This window comes from Lepidochelys kempii, chromosome 1 (assembly GCF_965140285.1).
Source record: "Lepidochelys kempii isolate rLepKem1 chromosome 1, rLepKem1.hap1, whole genome shotgun sequence".
NCBI lineage: Eukaryota > Metazoa > Chordata > Testudines > Cheloniidae > Lepidochelys > Lepidochelys kempii.
In genome coordinates this window covers 233,792,003-233,814,565 of record NC_136380.1, presented here as the reverse complement: position 1 = coordinate 233,814,565, position 22,563 = coordinate 233,792,003, and the positions used below count along the sequence as shown (strand labels likewise).

Here is a 22,563-nt window from a genome sequence, read left to right as displayed (position 1 = left end):
TTGAAAAAGACGGTTACTCACCTTTGTAACTGTTGTTCTTCGAGATGTGTTGCTCATATCCATTCCAAATAGGTGTGTGCGTGCCGCGTGCACGATCGTCGCAAGATTTTTACCCCAGCAACACTCGGTGGGTTGGCTGAGGCGCCTCCTGGAGTGGTGCCTTCATGGCACCGGATATATGCCCCAGCCGACCCAGCACCCCCTCAGTTCCTTCTTGCCGGCTACTCCGACAGAGGGGAAGGAGGGCGGGTTTGGAATGGATAGGAGCAAAACATCTTGAAGAACAGTTACAAAGGTGAGTAACCATCTTTTCTTCTTCGAGTGCTTGCTCATATCGATTCCAGTTAGGTGACTCCCAAGCCTTACCTAGGCGGTGGGGTCGGAATGAGAGGTGGCGGAGTGAAGGACCGGTGAACCAAATGCAGCATCACCCCTGGACTGCTGAATTATCGCATAGTGGGTGGTGAAGGTATGCACCGATGACCAAGTCGCTGCCCTACATATCTTCTGTATGGATACGTGTGCCAGGAAAGCAGACGAAGCCTGAGCCCGCATGGCGTGGCCGGTAAGGTGCGTAGTTGGGACACCAGCCAAGTCATAGCACGCACAGATGCATGATGTGATCCAGGACGAAATGCGCTGGGAGGAGATCAGAAGGCCCTTCATCCGGTCTGCAACAGCAACTAAGAGCTGCAATGTTTTCCTGAAAGGTTTTGTTCGCTCGACATAGAAGGCAAGGGCCCTGCGAATGTCCAGGGAGTGCAGCTGTTGTTCCCGTCAAGAGGTGTGCAGCTTTGGGTAGAAGATGGGGAGGAAGACGTCCTGATTGAGATGGAAGGCAGACACCACCTTAGGGAGGAAGGCCGGGTGGGGTCGCAGCTGTACCTTGTCCTTATGGAACACCGTATACGGCGATTCCGATGTGAGTGCCCTGAGCTCAGACACACGCCTCGCCGAAGTAATAGCTACGAGGAAGGCTGTCTTCCAGGAAAGGTACAGGAGTGAGCAGGTGGCCATCGGCTCGAACGGGGCAGCCATGAGTTTGGGGAGGACCAGGTTAAGATCCCGCATAGGGACCGGTTGTCGAATTTGTGGCAACAGGCGCTCCAACCCCTTGAGAAATCTGCTGACCATGGGATTGGAGAAGACTGAACGCCCGTTTTCGCCCAGGTGGAAAGCCAAAATAGCTGCCAGGTGCACTCTGATGGATGATATTGCCTAGCTCTTGATAGGTACTGACACCTGTAGAGGGGCTGTCAGACTCTGAGCACACGAGCAGGAAAAACACTTCCACTTGGCTAAGTACGTGGACGTGGTAGAGGGCCTCCTGCTACCCAAAAGGACCTGCTGTACCAAGCGAGAGCAGGACAGCTCAGATTGAGTTAGCTATGCAACATCCACGCTGTGAGGTGGAGAGATTGCAGCTCGGGATGACAGAGTCGTCCGTGGTCCTGAGTGATCAGGTCTGGCCACAGTGGGAGTGGAATGGGAGTGTCCACCGATAGCTCTAAGAGAGTGGTATACCAGTGCTGCCTGGGCCACGCTGGGGCGACCAAAATCAGACGGGTTCTGTCCCTGTGCAGCTTGAGCAGGACCCTGTGGACGAGCAGGAATGGAGGGAAGGCGTAGCACAGGTGATCCTTCCACTGTATGAGGAACGTGTCTGACAGGGAACCCGGAGAGCGTCCTTGTAGAGAGCAGAACACTTGGCATTTCGGATTCTCACGAGAGGCGGATAGGTCTACCAGGGGAAAGCCCCACTTCAGGAAGACAGAGTGGTACTAAGAGGGAAAGCTAGGGAGAGTGGAGATCAGCTATGCTGCACTCCACAGTTCCAACGACTGTCACAGAAGAAACTGAGGGGGCACTGGGTCGGCTGAGGCAGCTATCCGGTGCCATGAAGGCGCCACTCCAGGGGGTACCTCAGCCAACCCACCGAGTGTTGCTGGGTAAAAATCTTCCGACAATTGTGCACGTGGTGTGCACCTAATTGGAATTAATATGAGCAAGCACTCAAAGAACAATGCTATATAGTCTGGAAAAGACTTATATAGCTGCAAATCTAGCTTTACTCATTTAAGTAGATGGGACAGCTGAATATAATTACCAGAGCTGGTACTAACAGCGCTAACAACAAATGAGCAGTATTTTCTAATAAAGACTCTTCTAGTGGATTATCCTCTTGGAAAGCCAACCAAAATTCCTCACTGTAACTACCAGCCTTTGCCAGAAAATTGGAGAAGCCATGGATAGATTAGTCAGATGTATATGGGCCAAAAAGTCAGAGAGAGTACTGGAATCATAAGGCCATACTAGCTGCCCAGAGTTGCACATCCCCTGGCATACCAGGCATTACAGCTACACTCGTAAAGACTTTATTTTAGCCTAAGTAAACGCAGGCTAAGAGGCACTGCTGCCATGACACCTCATGCTGTGATCTCCTATACAGAGCATGAACAAGCCTGGACAATTCTTACATTAGCCCAGAGATAATTTAGAACTTTAAGAAGTGGAGTTGGGAAGTCAGTTCTAAGCAATGTTCCAGCACTGTGATAGCAGAGACAGCTTTTCAGAGGCAAATCAGTGAAAGGAGAGGAAGGAGGGACGAGCATCTAGGACCAGAGAGCCCAACATTCAGCTTCTTGCTGTACATCAGGACATGAGTGTCCTACCTACAGTCTTCAAAGTATGTTTGATGCAAAGAACTTTAGTGTTACTTTTATTTTTCAAACACAGAATTTTGGTCTTTGATAAATTTTATTTACTGTCAAGTCCTATATACATACACTTATGCTACCAAACAAACAAAAATATCAACATCAAACTCTTAAGGCAAAGCCACATTAACTTTCCTCAACTCAACATTTACAAATCAGAGTGCTAAACTTATAGAAAATCCAAAACTGATGTTGACTGAAGTCAGTCACCTTGTGTTGATCCACAAAACTATCAAGCTAAACCATAGTGCTATTTAGAAAATTTCTACGGAAGGGACACACTTACTGCTCCAGATACATGTTACAGGGTTCAATATTCTATTACTCAGATTCTTTGGTTCTCCAATTAAAAATAATCTAGGATAAGGCTCATTTCACTACATATTGGGTCAGTTCAAATCCTGACATCTATTCCTTACTACCAAAGCCAGGAGGACTAGGTGCCAGCCCACCTTTATTGGCCAATATGAAAGATCCCTCCATGACTTAGGTTCTTCTTTCAGACTGAGAAATCTTTCAGTCAAATTGACTTTACTTACACTATTGCTTGAGGGAAGCTATATCCTATGAACAACAGTTGCTCCTCCACAGAAGAGGGTTAAACAGAGGAGTGGAAGGAAAATCTGCAGTGAACTTAAACGTGTTGCTTCTAGATGATCGATTCTAGTTGGCTTTACTTTGTCAGAAAGGCCCTGCCCTATGGAATAAAGCCACTAAAGGTATCCAGATAGTAAAGGCCTAGCAGTGAGTCCATTCACTTTCCAAAGATCTACACTGAGTTAGACTAACACATAAACAAACAGAAATTGAACAATATTCATTGCATAATGGTTTCCATCAGAATATTAAGAAAAGCTGACACTTCAAAAAATATCATATTAAAGATTTCTGGCTGGTATTGCATAATTTAAGACTGCAAGTTCCTTGGAACAGGGAACTCAGTTTTATTTGGCTGGAAAGCAGTAAGCATACCGGGGTGCTGTATATATATTAATAATCTTGAGAAACTTACCAATGCAAATTGATTGACTTGCACATACAGTACTTCTACCTCTTTCTCAGTAACATCTGTACCAAAACCTTTATATTCCTTGTAGGCCTCAAGGTAAGATCTCAGCCACTGCTCTTGTAATTCTCTATCCGGATAAAGGCTGTAGTCTACCTCACTCACGCCTTCAAAAACAAAAAACAAACAAAAAGAATTAACATTTATTTGTAAGTCAGATGTTTGACTTCACATTTATAAATGACCTATACTTTTAAGAAACTTTGCAAATGTGTACCATATGCAAATTAAATATGAACAGATTCAGATACTCATATCAATGCATACCCCTCAAACCCAAATAAAAAAAAAACAAAAGAGGACACTAACATTATGAAAGATTCTGTGCTTAAATATTTGACCATTGCTAGCATACATGTATATCTGTGGTCTGGTAAAATCTGAACATCAGCAAGGTACAATTTTATGGGGAAAGTCCCGTGAAAAGAAAGCATCTGTATTATGAATTTTTTTCCCAGGGAAATTCAAAGACGGCTGTACGTTCTAGTGAAAGAAGAAAATAGATTTGCATGCAATCTGAATCCTTGTTACAAAACATGAGACATTCAGGTATACTTATATTTCATCACAAACTAAGCTAATGTTTCAGAAAGAAGTGTATTCCTTACACAAAAGGAACCCACTCAACCACAACCCTATTCCCTTTCCTTCCCACTCTTTAGAACTGTGAAGTTTCGTTTGACTCCATTGTCTAACCCTTGTCATCATCCTTGATCCAAGTTTTCCTCTCTGCATATCATAAATCTGCCTCTATCAAAGCCTACAATTTTGCCTTGTATACCACAACTTCCTCTGTCCCCTTGATTAAGTCCCCTTATCAAGTCCAATCTCTGGAATTTGCATTCTGCATGTGGTAAAAATATAATCTTCTGTATATAGGAATGACAACACAACCCTCTTCCATTTCAGGATTCAGTTCAAACCTTTTTAAAGCCCTCCTTGGATTTGTTCCTGTAAAGTTCCTGACCTTTGTCAATCTCTGCTCACCCAGCATTAGCCCTTTGCAATATTTACTCACTGGTGGTAGAAAATGGTTCTCTTCATTTTCTACCATGTGTTAAAAATGTCTCCTTACAGCACCTCATCACTTGAAATCTTGTCTATACCACTTCAAAAACAACAGAGGGCAAGATTAACTCTAAAGTGTTTGGGGGACAATTTGTATAAAATGTGCAACAAAACAAATTGTACAAACAGGTTCCAAAGAGTAAGCTACATTGTCATCAAGGAATTAAGAATTTTGAAAGTTAATTACCATGACCACTTTAGAAGCACGCAACGTGGAAAACACTATGACAAATAGATCAAGCAAGGTGGATAAAAAATCAATGATTTAAATAAATAAATAAATAAATAAATATTTAAAAAATCTGATTTTCTTTTATAAAATGCTTTTGGAACAAATACCTATTTAAAGGTGGTTTTAATTAAGATACATTATAGCTCAAAGATATCTCATCATGGAATAGGGATTATAAATTCTAATTCTATATTATGAGACAATATATTCATGTAATGTTTAAGAAAAGTTTTGTAAATGAGTTCCAATAGTTCATGGATTAGAGACCCATTTTATGGGGTTCCACAGACTTCTGTATAGAAAGACTAACCTAAATAATCTATCTACCCAATGGGGCTCAGTGCTCAGTCTAGAAGATACTATCAGAGATGCTTAGTTTTGCAGTTCTCAAGCTGTGGATTTGTGTCTTCAGAGGTAACATGCTTGTTAACAGCAAAAATGTTTTAAATAAATAAATAATATACAGAGATGAGAAATAAAAGACCTCAACTCTATTGTCCCTCTGCAAATTTGTGTACACAGAGTCAATACCTTACCGCTCTCTAAAAGTGCAAAGTTTCAAAAAGTCCAGTGAATAGAAGATTGTTGGGGGAGGAATAGATCTGGACAAGGAGAAGAAGTCTGGAGATAAATGTGAGATGCAAGGGACAATTGTTTTGTTAAAATATGATATGTTTGCTGTTGAAGAAAAAAATCCAGAATACTTAAAGTTGTTATTTTAATTAAATAAAACAATTTAAATGTCTGTCTGGTGATGTTCTCCTCCTAATACAGCCTGGCAAGAAAATCCTCCAAATATTAATGATTAACCTGTTGAATTTGAGATAGTTCACCTCCCAATGACTTAATAAATATCTGCTTCAATTACCATTGGTAAACGAAATAACCAAACAATCATTCATTTTCTGATATCACTGTAAAACTCACCTGAAAAGTTTTCAAAATAAATCACTGTTTAAAAATGTATAGTGTGTACCTTCTAAAAATGAAACCTACATCCATCTTTGAGCTGTGAAGAATATGTATTAAGGTTATAACAACCAAAAACAATGCACTTTTCTGTAGAAAACCATGATTAAATCGAGTTCTTCTGACTAGTGATTTAAATCATGATTTAAATCAATTTGATTTAAATCAAATCCACCCTGAGATCAAGATTATTTAAACTTGTACTGTATTTACATTGCTGTACTGTAATCATCATGATGGTGGAATTTCCACTGTAACCCCATTCCCAAAGTAAATAGCATGCAGGTAAGGTATGTCAGGCACTCCTATTTAAACTCTCCAAGAGAAGAGTAGAGGGACATTCAAGACTTGACTAGATAAGCCACTTTTTGAGCAAGTATAGTCTTTCCTATGTTCCTAAACCTTAACTTCTCCCTATCAAACACAAATCTGCACATCAGCCTTGATTCTTGTTCTGCTCTTTTCAGTTTGTCAAAAATCAAGTCAAAGCCAAGTCTCAACTGCAAGTTGTGCAAGGAATCACAAGACTGCATTTGGTGGTAGAGGTTATTATATATGAATGCCACTGTGAATTTTCCACACCTTATCTGCACTGGGAGGGAAGGAGCATCAGTGCCCCTATGATATTGTTTTTAATACCACAGAGAAAGGATGATCTCTCAGTTAAGGCAGAGGTCAGGAAGTTGGAAGTTGTAGGTCTATTTTTGACTCTGCCACACTCCTTGCATGACCCTGGCAAAGTCACAGCCTTCCCACATCTTAGGCTCTGTCTATACTACACAACTATTAGCAACATGGCTTTGTCGCCACAGCCATGACGCTAAAAGTCATTGCATTGTAGCCACTGTTTGTCGGCTCTCCTGACGACAAAAAACTTCTATCCCCAACGAGAGGCGTTTGCGTTGTAGGCAGGAAAGCGCTCCTGCCAACAATGCGCTGTTCACACTGGCACTTGTCGCGGCAAAACTTTTGTCTTGGGGGGGGAGGGGGGAATCACCTCTGAAAGACAAAAGTTTTTGCTGTTCAATTGCCAGCATAGACATAGCCTAAGTTCCCACAACTGCAAAGTAGGGACATAACTAGCCCACCCCAAAGAGATTTTAAATTGAATTCATTAGTGACTGTAATACATTTTTGTGACACTTTCCTAGGGTGCCCAGGACTGAGAGTCACCTTATCTCCTTGCCACCAGTGAGAACAAGATTTGCTTGTGCTCCCTGACCTCACCACTCTGTTAGGAACCCAAAATATTTCCTCAGGCTATGCCAGCCCTTACTTTGCCTTGCAGGTTACCAAAGGTGTACCCCAGCTCCCAAGCTCCACTGAAAGAGTCCCTCTGTAGTATCCAGCCCTTATCACAGAACACTCACAGAAATTACCAACTAAGATATCCCCAAAGGATCAGTGTACACACAGGTTGACTGGTACAACTCAGGATCAGATTCTTTATAAAATCACAGAACTGAGATATAGGCATAGTGAAACCATCATAAATATATTATCAAAGACTAAAATTTAAGAGATAAGGATAACAAGTGGAAACAGAAATGGTTACACATAAAACAAAGTATAACACGCTTCTTACTAGACTAAACTTAACTTTAATAGGCTAACCATCTGTCTAAAAGCAATCTTATCTCACCCAAAAGCTATCTTGCAGCATTTCCAATCAGGACAAGTTGGGATCCTGTTTTCACTAACATAACTGCTCTGCCTGATTAATTCCTCAAGTACAGGATAACAGGGTTCTGTCCCTGACCCCCGTTATACTCCAATAAACCTTTAAAGTGTGCCCCTAGACAAAGCTCTTTTCCCCATGCTGTTCCTCTATTTTTCTTAAATCTCACAAGCCTCCATATGCATTTAGCTCAGACTGGTGATTGTGAATAAGACAATACTCAATTTACATTTCAAAGGACAGATGGATAAACATCTAAGGTCTGGTAAGAAATCAGTTTCTCATGTCTCCTGGGGAGTAACACCTTGGTATAAACTATAAGAGCATATTTTCAGTATACAGACGTATCAGTACATACATTTCACACAATATGTGACCAGCAAGATCCTGACTTTCATTTGAGATCTTTATGTGACAATACTTAGGGATAAATGCTATAAAAACAATGTGTTGCGTGTAGTGAGTTTGACAGGCCTATGGGAGTTGCTATTACAGAACAGTGAAGCCTTTGCCAGTTGGCACTGAGGGGTTTATTAGGGTCACAGTTTTGCGATCCTCTGATGAAAGGCACTATATAAAAGAACAAAAAGATTCATTGTTTTATTACCAATTAACTTTTAAATGGGCAATTCATTTCTTACCTGCAAACTCATTGAAATGATTTCCAATATCATAAGCCAGGTAGTTGTATCCCGAGTACTCATAATCAATGAATTGTACATCACCTATATGAGACACAAACATGAAAACGTAAGAATCCATAACAAACAAACCAATGCCCTAATTCAATGCTGTCCCTAGACATCTGCCAACATTTCAGTCTCACTGTTTGTGCCCATTTGCATGCACTCTTGAGACACTCCAGGGTAAGGCTGTGAATTTTATGGCATGAGCTTCATTTGACAGAAGATATACAATCTGATCAACAGCTTGCTTCAGTATTTTACTATGTAATTTAGAATCAAAATAGCTATTGCAGGTTTCCATTTCTACCACAAGAGGGCATCAGTTACCTGAGAAACTCAGATTCCGTTCTAATGAGAAATACTATATAAAAAGACTCCTTTCATTCTAACAGTAGCTACAAATACAGATTACTTGTCCATTACTTTTTAGCGAGCAGAGTTATAGGGGTCTAAGTAATCCCAACTACTTTCTTGACAAACAAGTAGTGCAACCTGACTACAGAATACATGTAGCGCACACACAGTCATCTTTCGCAAGACAGCGTTTCCCCAATTATTCAGCAATCTTCTGGTTTTGATGATGGCGTTATGAATTCAGTGTTATTTCAAGCAATGGCATGCCATGTTTGAATACCCGTCTCAAAACCAAAGTGCCTGCAGATATTAAGTAACAGACGCCTTACGGCATAAAGTACGCGTGGACAAAAGCAGCAGTGCTACCCCAAATGCTCCCTTTCTGCTTAATGGCTTTTTACAACAAGTTTAGCTGGCCAACGGGGAGGGCAGTTATGGGAAGTGCATCACGTCCAGACAGTACAGCCTTTGAGTCTCCTCTGGAAAATCCACCCCACGGCAATAGTCACACGGACACCTGGAAGTCAGGTTTTAATATAAGCTAGACAGGATTGCTACTGCTCTTGCAGTCTCAGAAAAAAACACACTATCAACTACTATAATTGTCTGAGTGCAGGTGGTATATATTTCTGACTACTCAATAGTACCCACCTCAAACGTGTTCAGATTTCAATTTTGTATTTCTCCATATTGAGCTTTAATAACTACTAACGGTCATTCAATTAAACTATACTCTTGAAATATGTTGTAACTATTAAACTCCTTCCAAGCTGCCTGATTGTTCCTCCGTATCTATCTAGTTGTGTTGTCTTTCTACAAGTTTACCCTTGCTAAATGGTTGTACTACAAATTTCAGAGACCTTTCTGAAGTAATGATTTTAATCCATATTAAGCCATAATAATGAAGCAAATAATCTTACAATTACTAATGTTGACTATTCTCTCTTGAAGCCAAAACTAAAAGTTGAATCCTTGAGCAAATTTAACACTAATCTTAAATCAGAAAAATATTTTAAGTTTGATCTGAATTATAACCTTTTAGGAGATATGGGGAAATATTTTAACCCAACTACATTGCAGCTGATACTTTCTTAAAAGACTGAAGGAGTTTAAAACTGGACAAGTTAAAATGTGTTATAAGAAGTGTCCATGAGCATGCATTCCTCCAGTTACCTTCTGCACAGAGTACTTTGGTAGTCTTTTTTTAGAAACAGCATGCAGCAGCAAGTATTTAAGATTTCAGTCAGTGCCATTACACATGTTGCCACCCATGCCACATATTTATTTATTCAATTGTGTAAAATGTGTCAATAAGCACCCATCCTATAGCCTAGGCATCTATCCCATAAAATTAACAGACAATAAATATAAGAAGACTACTTAAATATTTACCAGCCCCCCAACCCTCACCTCATGCTTCCCTCCACCGGGGGTGGGGGGGAAGGGAGAAGGAGAAGTGGGCTTTGCAACCTGCCTGGAAGGTTAACAAGTATGTTCTCAGTCAGACCAACCCAGGGAAGTGACTAAAGCAGAGCACCCTTCACAGAGAACACCCAGCCAGCAGTGCATGATAAGAAGTTCTCATGACTTAAAAGCTGTTAAAACTATTGAAAGCACTGGAAATTGATTTTACAAGGGCTGCAGTCCAAGATCTCATAGCAAAGTCACAGCTTAATTGGAGTTTTCAGGGTGACAAGTCCATGAAATAAATAACATGTTTCTTGCTGGTTCCTTAATAGTGCTGTAGATTTAAGCACATATAACCTCTAAAGCTCATCTGTTAAATATAAACCAATAAAAATGCACAGCCCAACCCTGGTTAATATTTGTTTTGTCATATGATTGAACTAGCCCGTACAAATTCCAATCATTTAAACTCTCTTGTATTCAGGATTTTGCATATAAAGCAGAAAAAAATGGCAGGTAAAAAGCCTGCTTGCGAAATATCAACTTAAGACATACTTTAAAAAGTGTTTTTAATTCAAATTTTAATCTCAGACTGCAGTGCCATTATTTTGATTATAGCTAGCCTTTATTTAAAACTGTTATTGCCAGTTATAGTTAACGGTTTATAAAATAAGAATATGAAGCTAACAAGATACAGATGAGGCTGTTACCAGGCTCTGTGCTCTCCTTTGGGGGAGGTGCACGTGAACAATTGATGCGATAAACCTCCAGTCAGTGCGTTTAAGTAGCACGGTGCACGCCGCCACATGGCAGCAACAATGGCATACCTAATCTGTAGCAGATGAAGAAAATTTGGCACACTCACATTTGAAATGACACAAAACTTTAAAAAGAAAAGTTCTGCATTTTACTGCTCTCCTTTTTCAGACCCATTCTACAGTGGAACTCAACCTTAAATTTAATTTTTTCAACAAATATTAAGGTTAAAGATGCACAGTTCCCTTCAATTCTGTGTCAAGAAAGTATGGACAGACAGAATCACTTCATTAATTTTTATTATAACATTTTGCTCTAAAATAAGGCAGGTGATAAAGAGAAAGTGAACTGACTTGTATTATGTTATCATTGTACTCTTTAGATTAATTTATGTTTAAAATTATAGGAATATACTCTAAGAATTAGTAAAGATGAATTCATCCAGAGGAGCAACTAGTTTCCAGTATGATGAACTCTGAGCTACTAGCAGTGTATAAGTCTTTTAGATTGGGATTTGTAAAATGTCTAAGTCTACTCCCGTTGACTTCAGTAGGAACAGCTAGGGCAATGCTGACTATTACTAAAAACTTCTCCCTAAAACAGAAATCCAATACATGAAGTACACTTGTGGATTGTACAACCTATTAAAGTGTTATACCCTAATTGTGTACTATTGTCCACTGTGGAGTTCATCCAGATAGAAGATATTTCAAATTGAAGCATACAGTAGTTAAACTCTCAAAATCTCTAACACTCTATATCCGAAAGGCAATTAGATGTATTGTATCAGGCTACACACTATTTCACTGTTCATATAAAAATGAATGTATGATCTGCAATGTGCATGTCATTTTCTGTTTCATGCATATAAAATTGTTTTTATTAACTGAAATCAGAGGTTGGGTGATTCACAGGGGATTTGCTGACAGTCTTCAAAGAGCTGACAGTCAAGAAATGATGACGCTCCTTTTTCTAGCAGCTCTTTATTGCACTATAGATAGTTCAACAAACTTTTCTACTCCCCTGTTATAAGCCACTGCTGTATGAATATTGTGTAATCATGAACAGGAGAAGAGATGACTTGTGATAGTAAATGTGAACGGAAGTGGCCTGCGAGATAATCTCTTTTACTAAGAGCGAGCGGTACAACGAAAAGGTTTGAGAAAGCCTGAACTAAACAAAGCTGAATGTAGCAGGGTGTATCACCTTGTTGTGATGAGAGCGTCACTACAAAACCAGCACCACAGAACAGATACCATCTCCGGGACACACACTAAAATATGTTCACCCAAAGTGGTTTTGGTTTTTTTTAAGTAGAACACTTAATTCGGGCACCTAGTTACAGTGACCTGATTTCTAGAAGTGCTGAATAACAACCATCAATGGAATCTGTTAAGTGGTCAGCACTTTTCAAAAGTCAAGCCGCTTATGTAGGTGCCTAATGTTAAGGTATTTTAAAAAAATATTTGCCACGATTAAGAAAAGTGAGGAGTAACTGAAGATATTCTAGAAGTGTTGGAAAGAAATCTGATGCAGACAAGCATTAGTAATAAGGTATCTGAGCATACTGGGAGAGTCCAGAAGAGACTTTGGAAACTCCTGCTCAAATTTTATTACAAAAAAAAAAAAAAAGGCAAGAGCATCAGGACAAAAGGGCTATAAATAAATGCCTTCCAACTGTCAGTTACTTAAATTTAAAACCATAGATCACACATCAAGATCTATTCAAGGGCAAGAAATGAAGTGAAACTGTGAGCTATTTCTTTCAGAAAACAAGTCTTCTAGGCAATTATAAATCTGTTATGTAAGGTATCACTATTGAAAATTTTCATATCCGGAGCGATTAAAGCAGACGTTAACAAAGCAGCAAGAGGCAAATTTCTCTGAGCCACAGTGTGAACAAATTCAATCCATCAAATGAGTGATGCACTCCATTTAACCATGCTAGAGTTCCACATTTATTTCAGTCTCTCTTTGGAAAGAGGGTTAGATGTTCAGGTTTAAGAATTCTTAAAGCCATCGGTGACAAAGTATGTTTTTTCTGTATGTATATATGTCAATCTTTTTTTAATGTCTAGCAAGTTTTAAAACTCTGTGTAAACTGGAAATTAAGTATAGTCTTTGACAGAGTGGAGTTAAAAAGTTGGGATAAACCAGAGGTGGGCAAACTATGGCCTGTGGACCACATTCGGCCCACGGGGCCCTCCTGCCCGGCCCCGGAGGTCCTGGCCTGGGAAGCTAGCCCCCAGCCCCTCCCCTGCTGTTGAATGAGGGCAGGGTTCCCAGGGGGGCAGTCAGGAAGGAGAGTGGGGTTGGATGCGGTGGTGGTGGGGCAACCAGAGGACAGGGAGCACAGGAGGGTGGATGGGGAAGGAATCCTGGGGGGGTCGTCAGGGAACAGGGGGGGTTGGATGGGGCAGGAGTCCCTGGGGGACCATCACGTGGGTGAGAAGCAGGAGGGGTTTGGATATGGGGTGGGGGCCGGGCCACGCTTGGCTGTTTGGGGAGGCACAGCCTCCCCTAACCAGGCCTCCATAAAATTTCGGAAAGCCGATGCAGTTCTCAGTCCAAAAAGTTTACCTGTCTCTGGGATAAACAATGGTGGGCCAGTCTACTCTGAGAGCACTAGTGTAAACTGACTACCTGTGGTTTTTTAAACGGTATGTTGATTACACTTGGCCTAAGCATGACTAGACAACATGCTGATGAAAGTGCTACAAACACCAATGGTGAATTATGGATTCTGTTTGTGCTGGTTAAGACCCAGCCTCTTTAGAGAGCAGATCAAGGCAAGATTGAAAGAACAGATACGAACACTGCTGCATAATCAGAACTTTTAGCTAGCTTCCTATATTTAGGCCAGTAACAACTCCAGAAAGTGAACTGCATCTTTAAGATTGTTCTTTGTGCTCTTATTAAAGCAGCTTCAAAGAAGAATTAATTGGAAGCTGATACTTAATTTTTTAAGAGTATTTTTTTTAAAGGATCTTGAATTGGCTGAACATACTTGATATGATTCATGTTTATTTGCAGTTAAAGTTAAAGCTGAGTTTCCACTTCAAAAATAAAGATGAAGTTCCTCCTTCTAAGACTGTACTATGTAACATGGGTTTATAAAGTTTTGCACTGTAAAAAAGTGTACAGTACAAAATACACAGCTTTCACAATATACAAAAACTCATTTTTCAGATGGCATTGAGGTTTGGTTACTATAAGAATAGTACCTGTTGTATCTCGGTATTGCAGAGTTCTTACAACAACGTACATGATGTGCTGCAATATTCAAGCATGTAAGCTTTAATGGACACAGTCTTGCTATGGCATATACTTTCAAATCGTTTCCCATTCAATTATTTACAACCAGCTCTAAGCCTAAGTGCTTTACATTCAGATTCCTCCCTCCGCCCCACCTTGTCCCCAAACACTAAACACTCACACACTGGTTATTGTAGGTTTGCTCATAAGTGATGCACTGCTGGCATTGTTTTTTTCCTCCACTCTGTTTATAAAAAAGAGAAGCATATAGCATTTGTTTTCAAAGTGGGAATGTCAAGCTTATCAACCGTGATAGTGAACATTTAACTGAATTATTGTTTTTGTTTAAGAACTTTACGCTAAAACATGGTTCTATTATGAAAAGTGACTAAAAATAGCATCCTTTCTCAGTAGGTCTGATCTGTGTATTCAGAACAAGATCTGTTGACTTTAGTGACAAAAATAATTTTTTATCCCCTTTTTAATTCCTAGTAGTACTGCAGAGTCAACAACTGAAGTTTTTTCCCCTTTCAAAAACATCAACAGAATTGCTTACTAACTCCTACTCAATAGTTAGAACTGTGCAAACCCATTAAAATTAATAGAACTGCATGGGCATGCAAGAGCATAAACTGGAAAGCGATGGTGCTGCAAAGGTGTCATTGATGGCTACTCTGGCCTGCAGAACATATAGCACAAGTATTTATGTGCAAGAAGGAAAGACTTAACTCAGAAGAGAGGTTGCATATCTATGGATTGCAGCTAAAAGAGCTCTTTTTATTTGTACATGTCGAAGGAGCACAGTTGATGTAGAAATGATGTACACAGCCACTTTTCAAATCAGAAGCAACTTCAATATTTGTTTTGTATCAAATTGTATGCAAGTTGTAAGGCACATAAACTAAGACGTGAGGCCTCAATTACTGCTGAATGTCTGATAGAGAACACCTTAAATGCTGTTCACATTCATTTTAATGACTTCAAACAAATATGTTGGCTTTAGTGGTAAGCTAATTGTCATTCAAGTGATAAATTACAAGATAATATTAAATTACTCAGACAAATCTGAAATTAAATACTTCTCAATAAAGAGAAAGTCTTCACTATCTCAATTGTAAGCTTCCCTACAACCACCAACATGCTTCTACAAAATTAACTTGTTACTTTCAGTTCAGTTCACAGACATCTGGGGATTTGGGAGGGGGATGTGGAAAATTGAGGTACTAGTCTCGATAAAGCATTTTTCTGCACCATAATATCCCTGTTTTCAATGTCCCAAATTTACTGTTGGTTCACCATGTTTGCCTGTTGAATGTATCATTTAGTAACCGAACCTCAAACCACTAAACAACCAAACCTTAAAAGGAATTAAGATTTTCTATGAGAACTTTTGATAGTCCTAGCTTTTTGGTTTTGTTTTGTTTTTAAATACAAGGATTCCTTTCAAGAGTTCAAATATTTACAACATCTGAAAATAATGAACAAAGATTTGATTTGCCATTTCCAAGATAAGCCTACTGCCTACCTCTGAATTAAAAAATAAAATTTACAAAAATATCTTCAACATTAAGATGCCTATGTACCTCATATTCAGGATATAAACTGAGCCACTGAAAGTAGCATAAGTATCATTATGATACTACACCCTGGGAACTCCTCCTTGGCACCAATGTATCTGACAAATCAGAATAATATATCGATAATACAACGTAACCTGGAGACATTATCTCCTAAGGTTGTTGAATGACTGACAACCTTTTCTAAATGTATATGAGATTTCTATTAAATTACAAAGACAAAAAGACAATTTGATCTTTGAAATCTACTTTTACAGACTAAATCATTACAGTGAAAATAAGAATATAAAGATTTTTCTCCACATGCTAAAAACATTTCAGAATTAAAATTAAACATTTCAGAATTAAAATTATGGTTATAGCTGCTAAGACAGTTCATATATTTATAAAAATACTGCTACCATTACATTGAACTTTGATTTCAAGCAGCAAATTTACTTTACTTACTACCATTAGTAAAAAGTCATCAGTGATTAAATGAATTTGAATTATAATTCTACACCCACCCTAAGACAACTGCCACAGAATAGAAATACAACACAGGTATGGAATGAAACACTACTTACTGCTGTGTTCAATACCTACCTTGTTTCTCGTTGTAGATAATATTCTTACACAACAGGTCATTGTGGCAAAGCACCACTGGGGATCCTAGATTTGACAGTCTCTCCTTCATCCAGGCCATCTCTTCCTGAAGGATTTGAGGACTTGGAACATCACTTAAGAACCTTTTGGGGTTCAAAAAAATTTAAAAGTTTCTTTTCTGAGCATAGTGTTAATAATAAAGGCATTATATATAGAAATTTATACATTAGTGCACTTGATCGGTTATTTGCTGTATTCCCATTATTTCAACAGATAATTGAGTGAGCCATCTTAGTGCAGATTTCACTGCTCACTCTTGTAGTGAAGTCACGGCAACAAAAGATCGAAGGAAGGCAAGAATTCCTATTACTTTTCCAAAGGTGACTGCTTTAAGAACAACCTGACTCTCTGACAATACGATACTATAGTCCTAGTTGTGGGAGGAGAACACAAGACTAGTAATGCATACACTTTTCAAGTGGAAAAGAAAGAGCAGATTTGGAGGAAGAATGTGGCCAAAAAATTAGAAAGGATGGGCAAACCCATCACTTTATTCTGCTTCTTCGTAGCATTTACAAGGAAATTGATATGGAGTTGGGGGAATGGGGTGTCTAAAAAAACGCCGGTTATGTTTTCCCCCCAGCTGGTTAATATAAGGTATGTGACGAAAACTGAGACAATTAAATAAGTTATTAAAGAAGTAAACACTTACCGTTTATTTACTTCCTCATCTGTAAATTCTGTAGGTATGAGTGAGAAATATTTCCCCATCTTCAGCCACAAGTTAGATTTGGGGATCCATCCATTGTGTGCATGAATAGCATGGATTTTAGCAAGCTGCCTGGCTATGAGTCTGTAAGATATAAAGGTTACTGTACTACTACATTCTTTCTTTTGAACTGGTTACAAGCAGATTGCCAAAAAGCATTTGGTAGTTAATTATTGCTTTTTGACATTTAAATCCCATTTTTTATATTTGTCTTATTGGTGACCTTTTACTTGAAATTTAAAATTTCATCAGGGAGTATACAAGTCACACAATTTCCTTCAAAAAGTTTGTTTCCCAAAAACATATATGCTTTATAACTGAGAGGAGCAAGGGCATGTGGGAGACAAGGGAGATGGCTAGAAAGAGTTAAGCACTGGCAGAAAAAGCTCATCTGCACTTCCTTACTCCTAAAACGGTGCCCTGTGGCCTGCTGGGGGAGGAGGGAGCAGACTACCTACAAGACCCAAGTCTGATCCTTCCAAACTGGAGGGGAAACAGTGAGCTATCATGGCTACATGGAGGGAGAACACTAGCTTGTTGCACAGAAGAGAATTTGGATAATAAAATGTGTACACAGTAAGTCACCTCCGTAAGTTCTTCTGTGTATGGTTACCAACAGCATGCTCCACATTGACAACTTTCCTATGCATAGGTAGGGCCCGACCAAATTCACGGTCACAGGATTTTAAAAATCATAAATGTAATGGATTTCAGCTATTTAAATCTGAAATTGCATGGTGTTGTAATTGTAGGGATCCTGACCCAAAAAGGAATTGTGGGGGGGTCACAAGGTTATTGTAAGGGGGTGAGGGGGGTTGCGGTACTGCTACCCTTACTTCTGTGCTACTGTTGGTGGCGGTTCGGCTTTCAGAGCTGAGCAGCTGGAAAGCGGCAACTGCTGGCCAGGAGCCCAGCTCTGAAGGCAGAGCCGCCATCACCAGTGCAATGCAGAAGTAAGGGTGGCATGGTATGGTATTGCCATCCTTATTTCTGCACTGCTGTTGGCAGGGCGCTATCTTCAGAGCTGGGTGCCCAGACCAACAGCCACCGCTCTCCGGGCACCCAGCTCTGAAGGCAGTGCAGAAGTAAGGGTGGCAATACCGTGACCTCTCTAAAATAACCTTGTGGCCCCCCTACAACTCCCTTTTGGGTCAGGACCCCCAATTTGAGAAATGCTGGTCTCCCCCGTGAAATCTGTATAGCATAGGGTAAAAGCACACAAGACCAGATTTCATGGTGGGAGACCAGATTTCACCGTTCGTGACACGTTTTTCATGGCCATGAATGTGGTACGGCGCTAGACATTCGTTTCCCAAAATGCACTCTAGAGTTTTAAATAGTTTTGAAGATGTTTACCTGAATATATCTGGGTTGCAGACGTGCTCTGGATCCAGTGCTTCTCCCTGCATGAACTCGTAGCACAGACCATTACTGAAAGTACAGTAGAGTTGTGGCGCACAGCCATGGGCCTGCAACACCCGGAAACTTTTCACTTCCTCATCTCGATCTACTAACAACTCGGTCTTGTTTCCATAGATTCTAACTAAAACCACATCATCCATTGCATCACCCACATAGCAACCAATAAGCTTGTTGGTGATTCCATCTGTGAACAGCTGTAATATAAAAATAATACGTAACCAATCAATGATTCTATATTTGCCCATTTGTATGTGCTTCAGAAAAATGGGAAAGACGGGTGGAAGTTTTTCTACTTAATGGATCACCCTTAATCCCTGTGGATTTTTTAAATGAATTATTGACTCAGGTTGAACAGAAACAACTGTTATAACAAAGATATTTGCTAGTCTGTACATTTTAAACAATCTTTAAAAAACACAGATGTGGAAAACTAAGTACTCTGGAAAGATGCATATTTCGTTTTAAAAGGGCATTTCAAGATATTTTCTGACTAACAAGCCATAAGGAGAGAGAGAGGAGAAAGACACTAGAACTAAGAAATGCTACATACATCAAAGTAGGTCCGTAATATGAGTTTTCAGATAAGCAACTGCTTTGAGATCTGTTCAGCAACACGATCCTCCCCCTCAACAAAACAGGATTTCAGACATTTTATTGGAGTTTTTCAAACAAACAAACAAACAGAGCTAGGCAGAGAACAGTAATTCCATTTTGAGGAGGATTTTAAGATTTCAAAATTTGGTTTTGTTCTATGTCAGGACAAAAAAGCCCTGTTACGTACATCTAAAAGGTTTCAGAGTAACAGCCGTGTTAGTCTGTATTCGCAAAAAGAAAAGGAGTACTTGTGGCACCTTAGAGACTAACCAATTTATCTGAGCATGATAAATTGGTTAGTCTCTAAGGTGCCACAAGTACTCCTTTTCTTTTTACATCTAAAAGGACCGCAGTTACTGTAAGGGGTTGTCCGTATACATTCCACATTTGGTGTGCATGTACCCCAGTTCAGATTGTTTTGGTCAGCAATGTCTCTGTTGGGTCCGACCTGTACCTTCAGTGTCCTTAAGCCTCCTACCTGAGGGATGGCCCCAACCAATGCAGAATGCTTGTGTTTTAGGATTTGATTAGCAGGGAAGGAGGGCAGGTCACAAAATACATAGGGACAACCATTCATTCAAGTGCTTGTCCACATTATATTCCGCTGCTGTTAACTCAAGCAGCAACCTAGATCACAAGTGGTGGGTGATAGGAGTCGACCTGAACAATGACCGAGAGACAGCCATGCAGGAGTGAGCATCAGAGCTCAATGCTGCTATTATGCAGTGATGTTCGGTGAACATACATACTGAATCGCAAGTACCTGTCCTACATCTCCAGTACTGGAACACCCATCAAAGAGCTTCAGAAGCTGCTTGAACTCTTGTTGAATGCGCAGTAACACTCAACGGAGGGTCTTTGTTGGTTAAATCATCGCCATATTTAATGTAGGTAGAAATCTAATAAAGTCTTTGTGCCTGATTTTTTATCCTATCTAGAGGAAATCAAAAATGGCTCAGGTCCTGTCAAAGTAGAAGGCAGGTGCCCAAAGTACATAGAAAATGTGATGCTTAGCTCCCTTTTGCTGGAATGTGGCTTGGGAAAGAAAACAGGCATAAGTATTACCTGACTGTGACAGAGGTCAGGGGCTACATCTAGCAAGAACTTTGGGTGAGATATCAAGGTCATCCTGTCTTTATGAAATTCTGTGCGTGGAGGTCCTACCGAGAGTGCTTGTATCTTCCTCACCCTCTGTCATAAATATAAAGGGAAGGGTAAACCCCTTTAAAATCCCTCCTGGCCAGGGGAAAAATCCTCTCACCTGTAAAGGGTTAAGAAGCTAAAGGTAACCTCGCTGGCACCTGACCAAAATGACCAATGAGGAGACAAGATACTTTCAAAAGCTGGGAGAAGGGAGAGAAACAAAGGGTCTGTGTCTGTCAGTATGCTGCTTTTGCCGGGGATAGACCAGGAATGGAGTCTTAGAACTTTTAGTAAGTAATCTAGCTAGGTATGTGTTAGATTATGATTTCTTTAAATGGCTGAGAAAAGAACTGTGTGGAATAGAATGACTATTTCTGTCTGTGTGTCTTTTTTGTAACTTAAGGTTTTGCCTAGAGGGATTCTCTATGTTTTGAATCGAATTACCCTGTAAGGTATCTACCATCCTGATTTTACAGAGGTGATTCCTTTACTTCTATTTACTTCTATTTCTATTAAAAGTCTTCTTGTAAGAAAACTGAATGTTTTTTCATTGTTCTCAGATCCAAGGGTTTGGGTCTGTGGTCACCTATGCAAATTGGTGAGGATTTTTACCAAACCTTTCCCAGGAAGTGGGGTGCAAGGGTTGGGAGGATTTTGGGGGGAAAGACATGTCCAAACTACTTTTCCCAGTAAACCCAGTTAGAGTTTGGTGGTGGCAGTGGAGATCCAGGGACAAAGGATAAAATTAATTTGTACCTTGGAGAAGTTTTAACCTAAGCTAGTGAAAGTAAGCTTAGGAGGTTTTCATGCAGGTCCCCACATCTGTACCCTAGAGTTCAGAGTGGGGGAGGAACTTGACACCCTCCTAGCAGATATTATTGCTACTAAAGGCTGTTTTGATCAATAGACAGAATAGAGAATATGCAACTAGAGGGTCAAAATGGGATGCATGAGGACACTCAAGACATAGGTGCGACCTCAACTGACATGGATGACAAACAATAAACAAGTGCTTGGGGTAAATGTGTACCAACAGTGGAATATACATTGATAAGCACTTTAAGAACCACCAAAAATTTTCAGAATTCTCCATGAAAAAAGAATTACAGTTTTCTGTTCAGGTCTATTGGGAGCCCCATTGCCAGGGTAGTCTGCTCAGCAAGCTGCCCTGGCTCTGAAGTAGTGCACCCGGTGGAAGTTGGGTGGGCGAGCTGGCTGAAAACCAGGCAGACAGATTTCCAGTGGACTTTCACCAAAATCAACAGGGTTACATGGAATGCTTTGTCTGACAAATCAGCAAATTCTGGCAAGATGTTTTGTTGAAATTTGTAACGACTAACTTTATAAGTAAGGTTCAATTCATTAGATCCAACTTCTCAGGGAAATGTAAGAACTGTGTTTGAAAAGTAAAACTTAAATTCTCAGGTGACAGGCCTAGTTTTAGGAAAAAATCTGCACAACAAATGGAGAAGCGATTGGAAACAAGATGTTATCAAGAATACAGAACAACTTAGTGCAAGGTCACTGCAATTTTAAATGAAAAAGAGAGGCAAGAAATTTGAAGTCATGGGCCCACAGAAGCCATAATATGTATGTATAGAGAATTTTGTATTGCTGTTTATGCCATTACATTTATGTCTTCAGTTACCCCCACCCCCTAAAAAAGTCCATTTTACCTTAGTTAAACTTGCTACAATAAGCATTGATAGAAAGGTTTTCATGAATTTTTAAACTGAAAACACATTTGTCTGAATTCCCCTGTAGTTTTTGCAAGCCACCTTTTACACCATTGTGCAAATGCGTAAGTTACGAGGAAACCGACTACTAAGCTATTTCATTTTCTAAGATGAGCAAAGTGCAAAGAAGAATAAAGAGCCAGCACAAGTGACGTACGCTAATCAAAACTAAGAGTTTAGGTGTTACCAGTAACAGCTGACATTAATTTTAAAACAGTAATTGACAGTCTTCTTACAATTTTCCACTAAAAAAAGCCGATGAAGTGAGCTGTAGCTCACGAAAGCTTATGCTCAAATAAATTGGTTAGTCTCTAAGGTGCCACAAGTACTCCTTTTCGTTTTAGTGGTGAGACTCATATTGGCTCCCACATTCACACAGAGGAATGCAGCTGCATTCCTCTGTCTTCATACTGCTTTCTTGCATACCTGTGGTGCGCCACATGTGCATGTTGGTATGTACACTTGGAGCCCTGCCAAGCACGAAAGTTTCAGCCCAATGAGTAATTTTCTCAAGATGTTCCAAGTGCTTGGAGAAATAACACTTTATAA

The 22,563-nt window shown here is 39.9% G+C and overlaps 1 protein-coding gene across 4 annotated transcripts in view; it reads right to left on the bottom strand.

Annotated features, from left to right (window-relative positions):
• The window catches only part of ETNK1 (ethanolamine kinase 1), a 60,323-nt gene that overhangs the window by 10,038 nt on the left and 27,722 nt on the right, over nucleotides 1-22,563 (bottom strand). For all 4 annotated transcript variants that reach the window (XM_073318290.2, XM_073318298.2, XM_073318307.2 and 1 more), the window contains 5 exons: nucleotides 18,476-18,735; nucleotides 17,063-17,203; nucleotides 16,351-16,493; nucleotides 8,372-8,455; nucleotides 3,730-3,890 (listed from right to left, as the gene is read on the bottom strand). In XM_073318290.2, coding sequence (XP_073174391.1) covers nucleotides 3,730-3,890; nucleotides 8,372-8,455; nucleotides 16,351-16,493; nucleotides 17,063-17,203; nucleotides 18,476-18,735 — 789 coding nt within the window. The remainder of the gene's footprint in view (nucleotides 1-3,729; nucleotides 3,891-8,371; nucleotides 8,456-16,350; nucleotides 16,494-17,062; nucleotides 17,204-18,475; nucleotides 18,736-22,563) is intronic.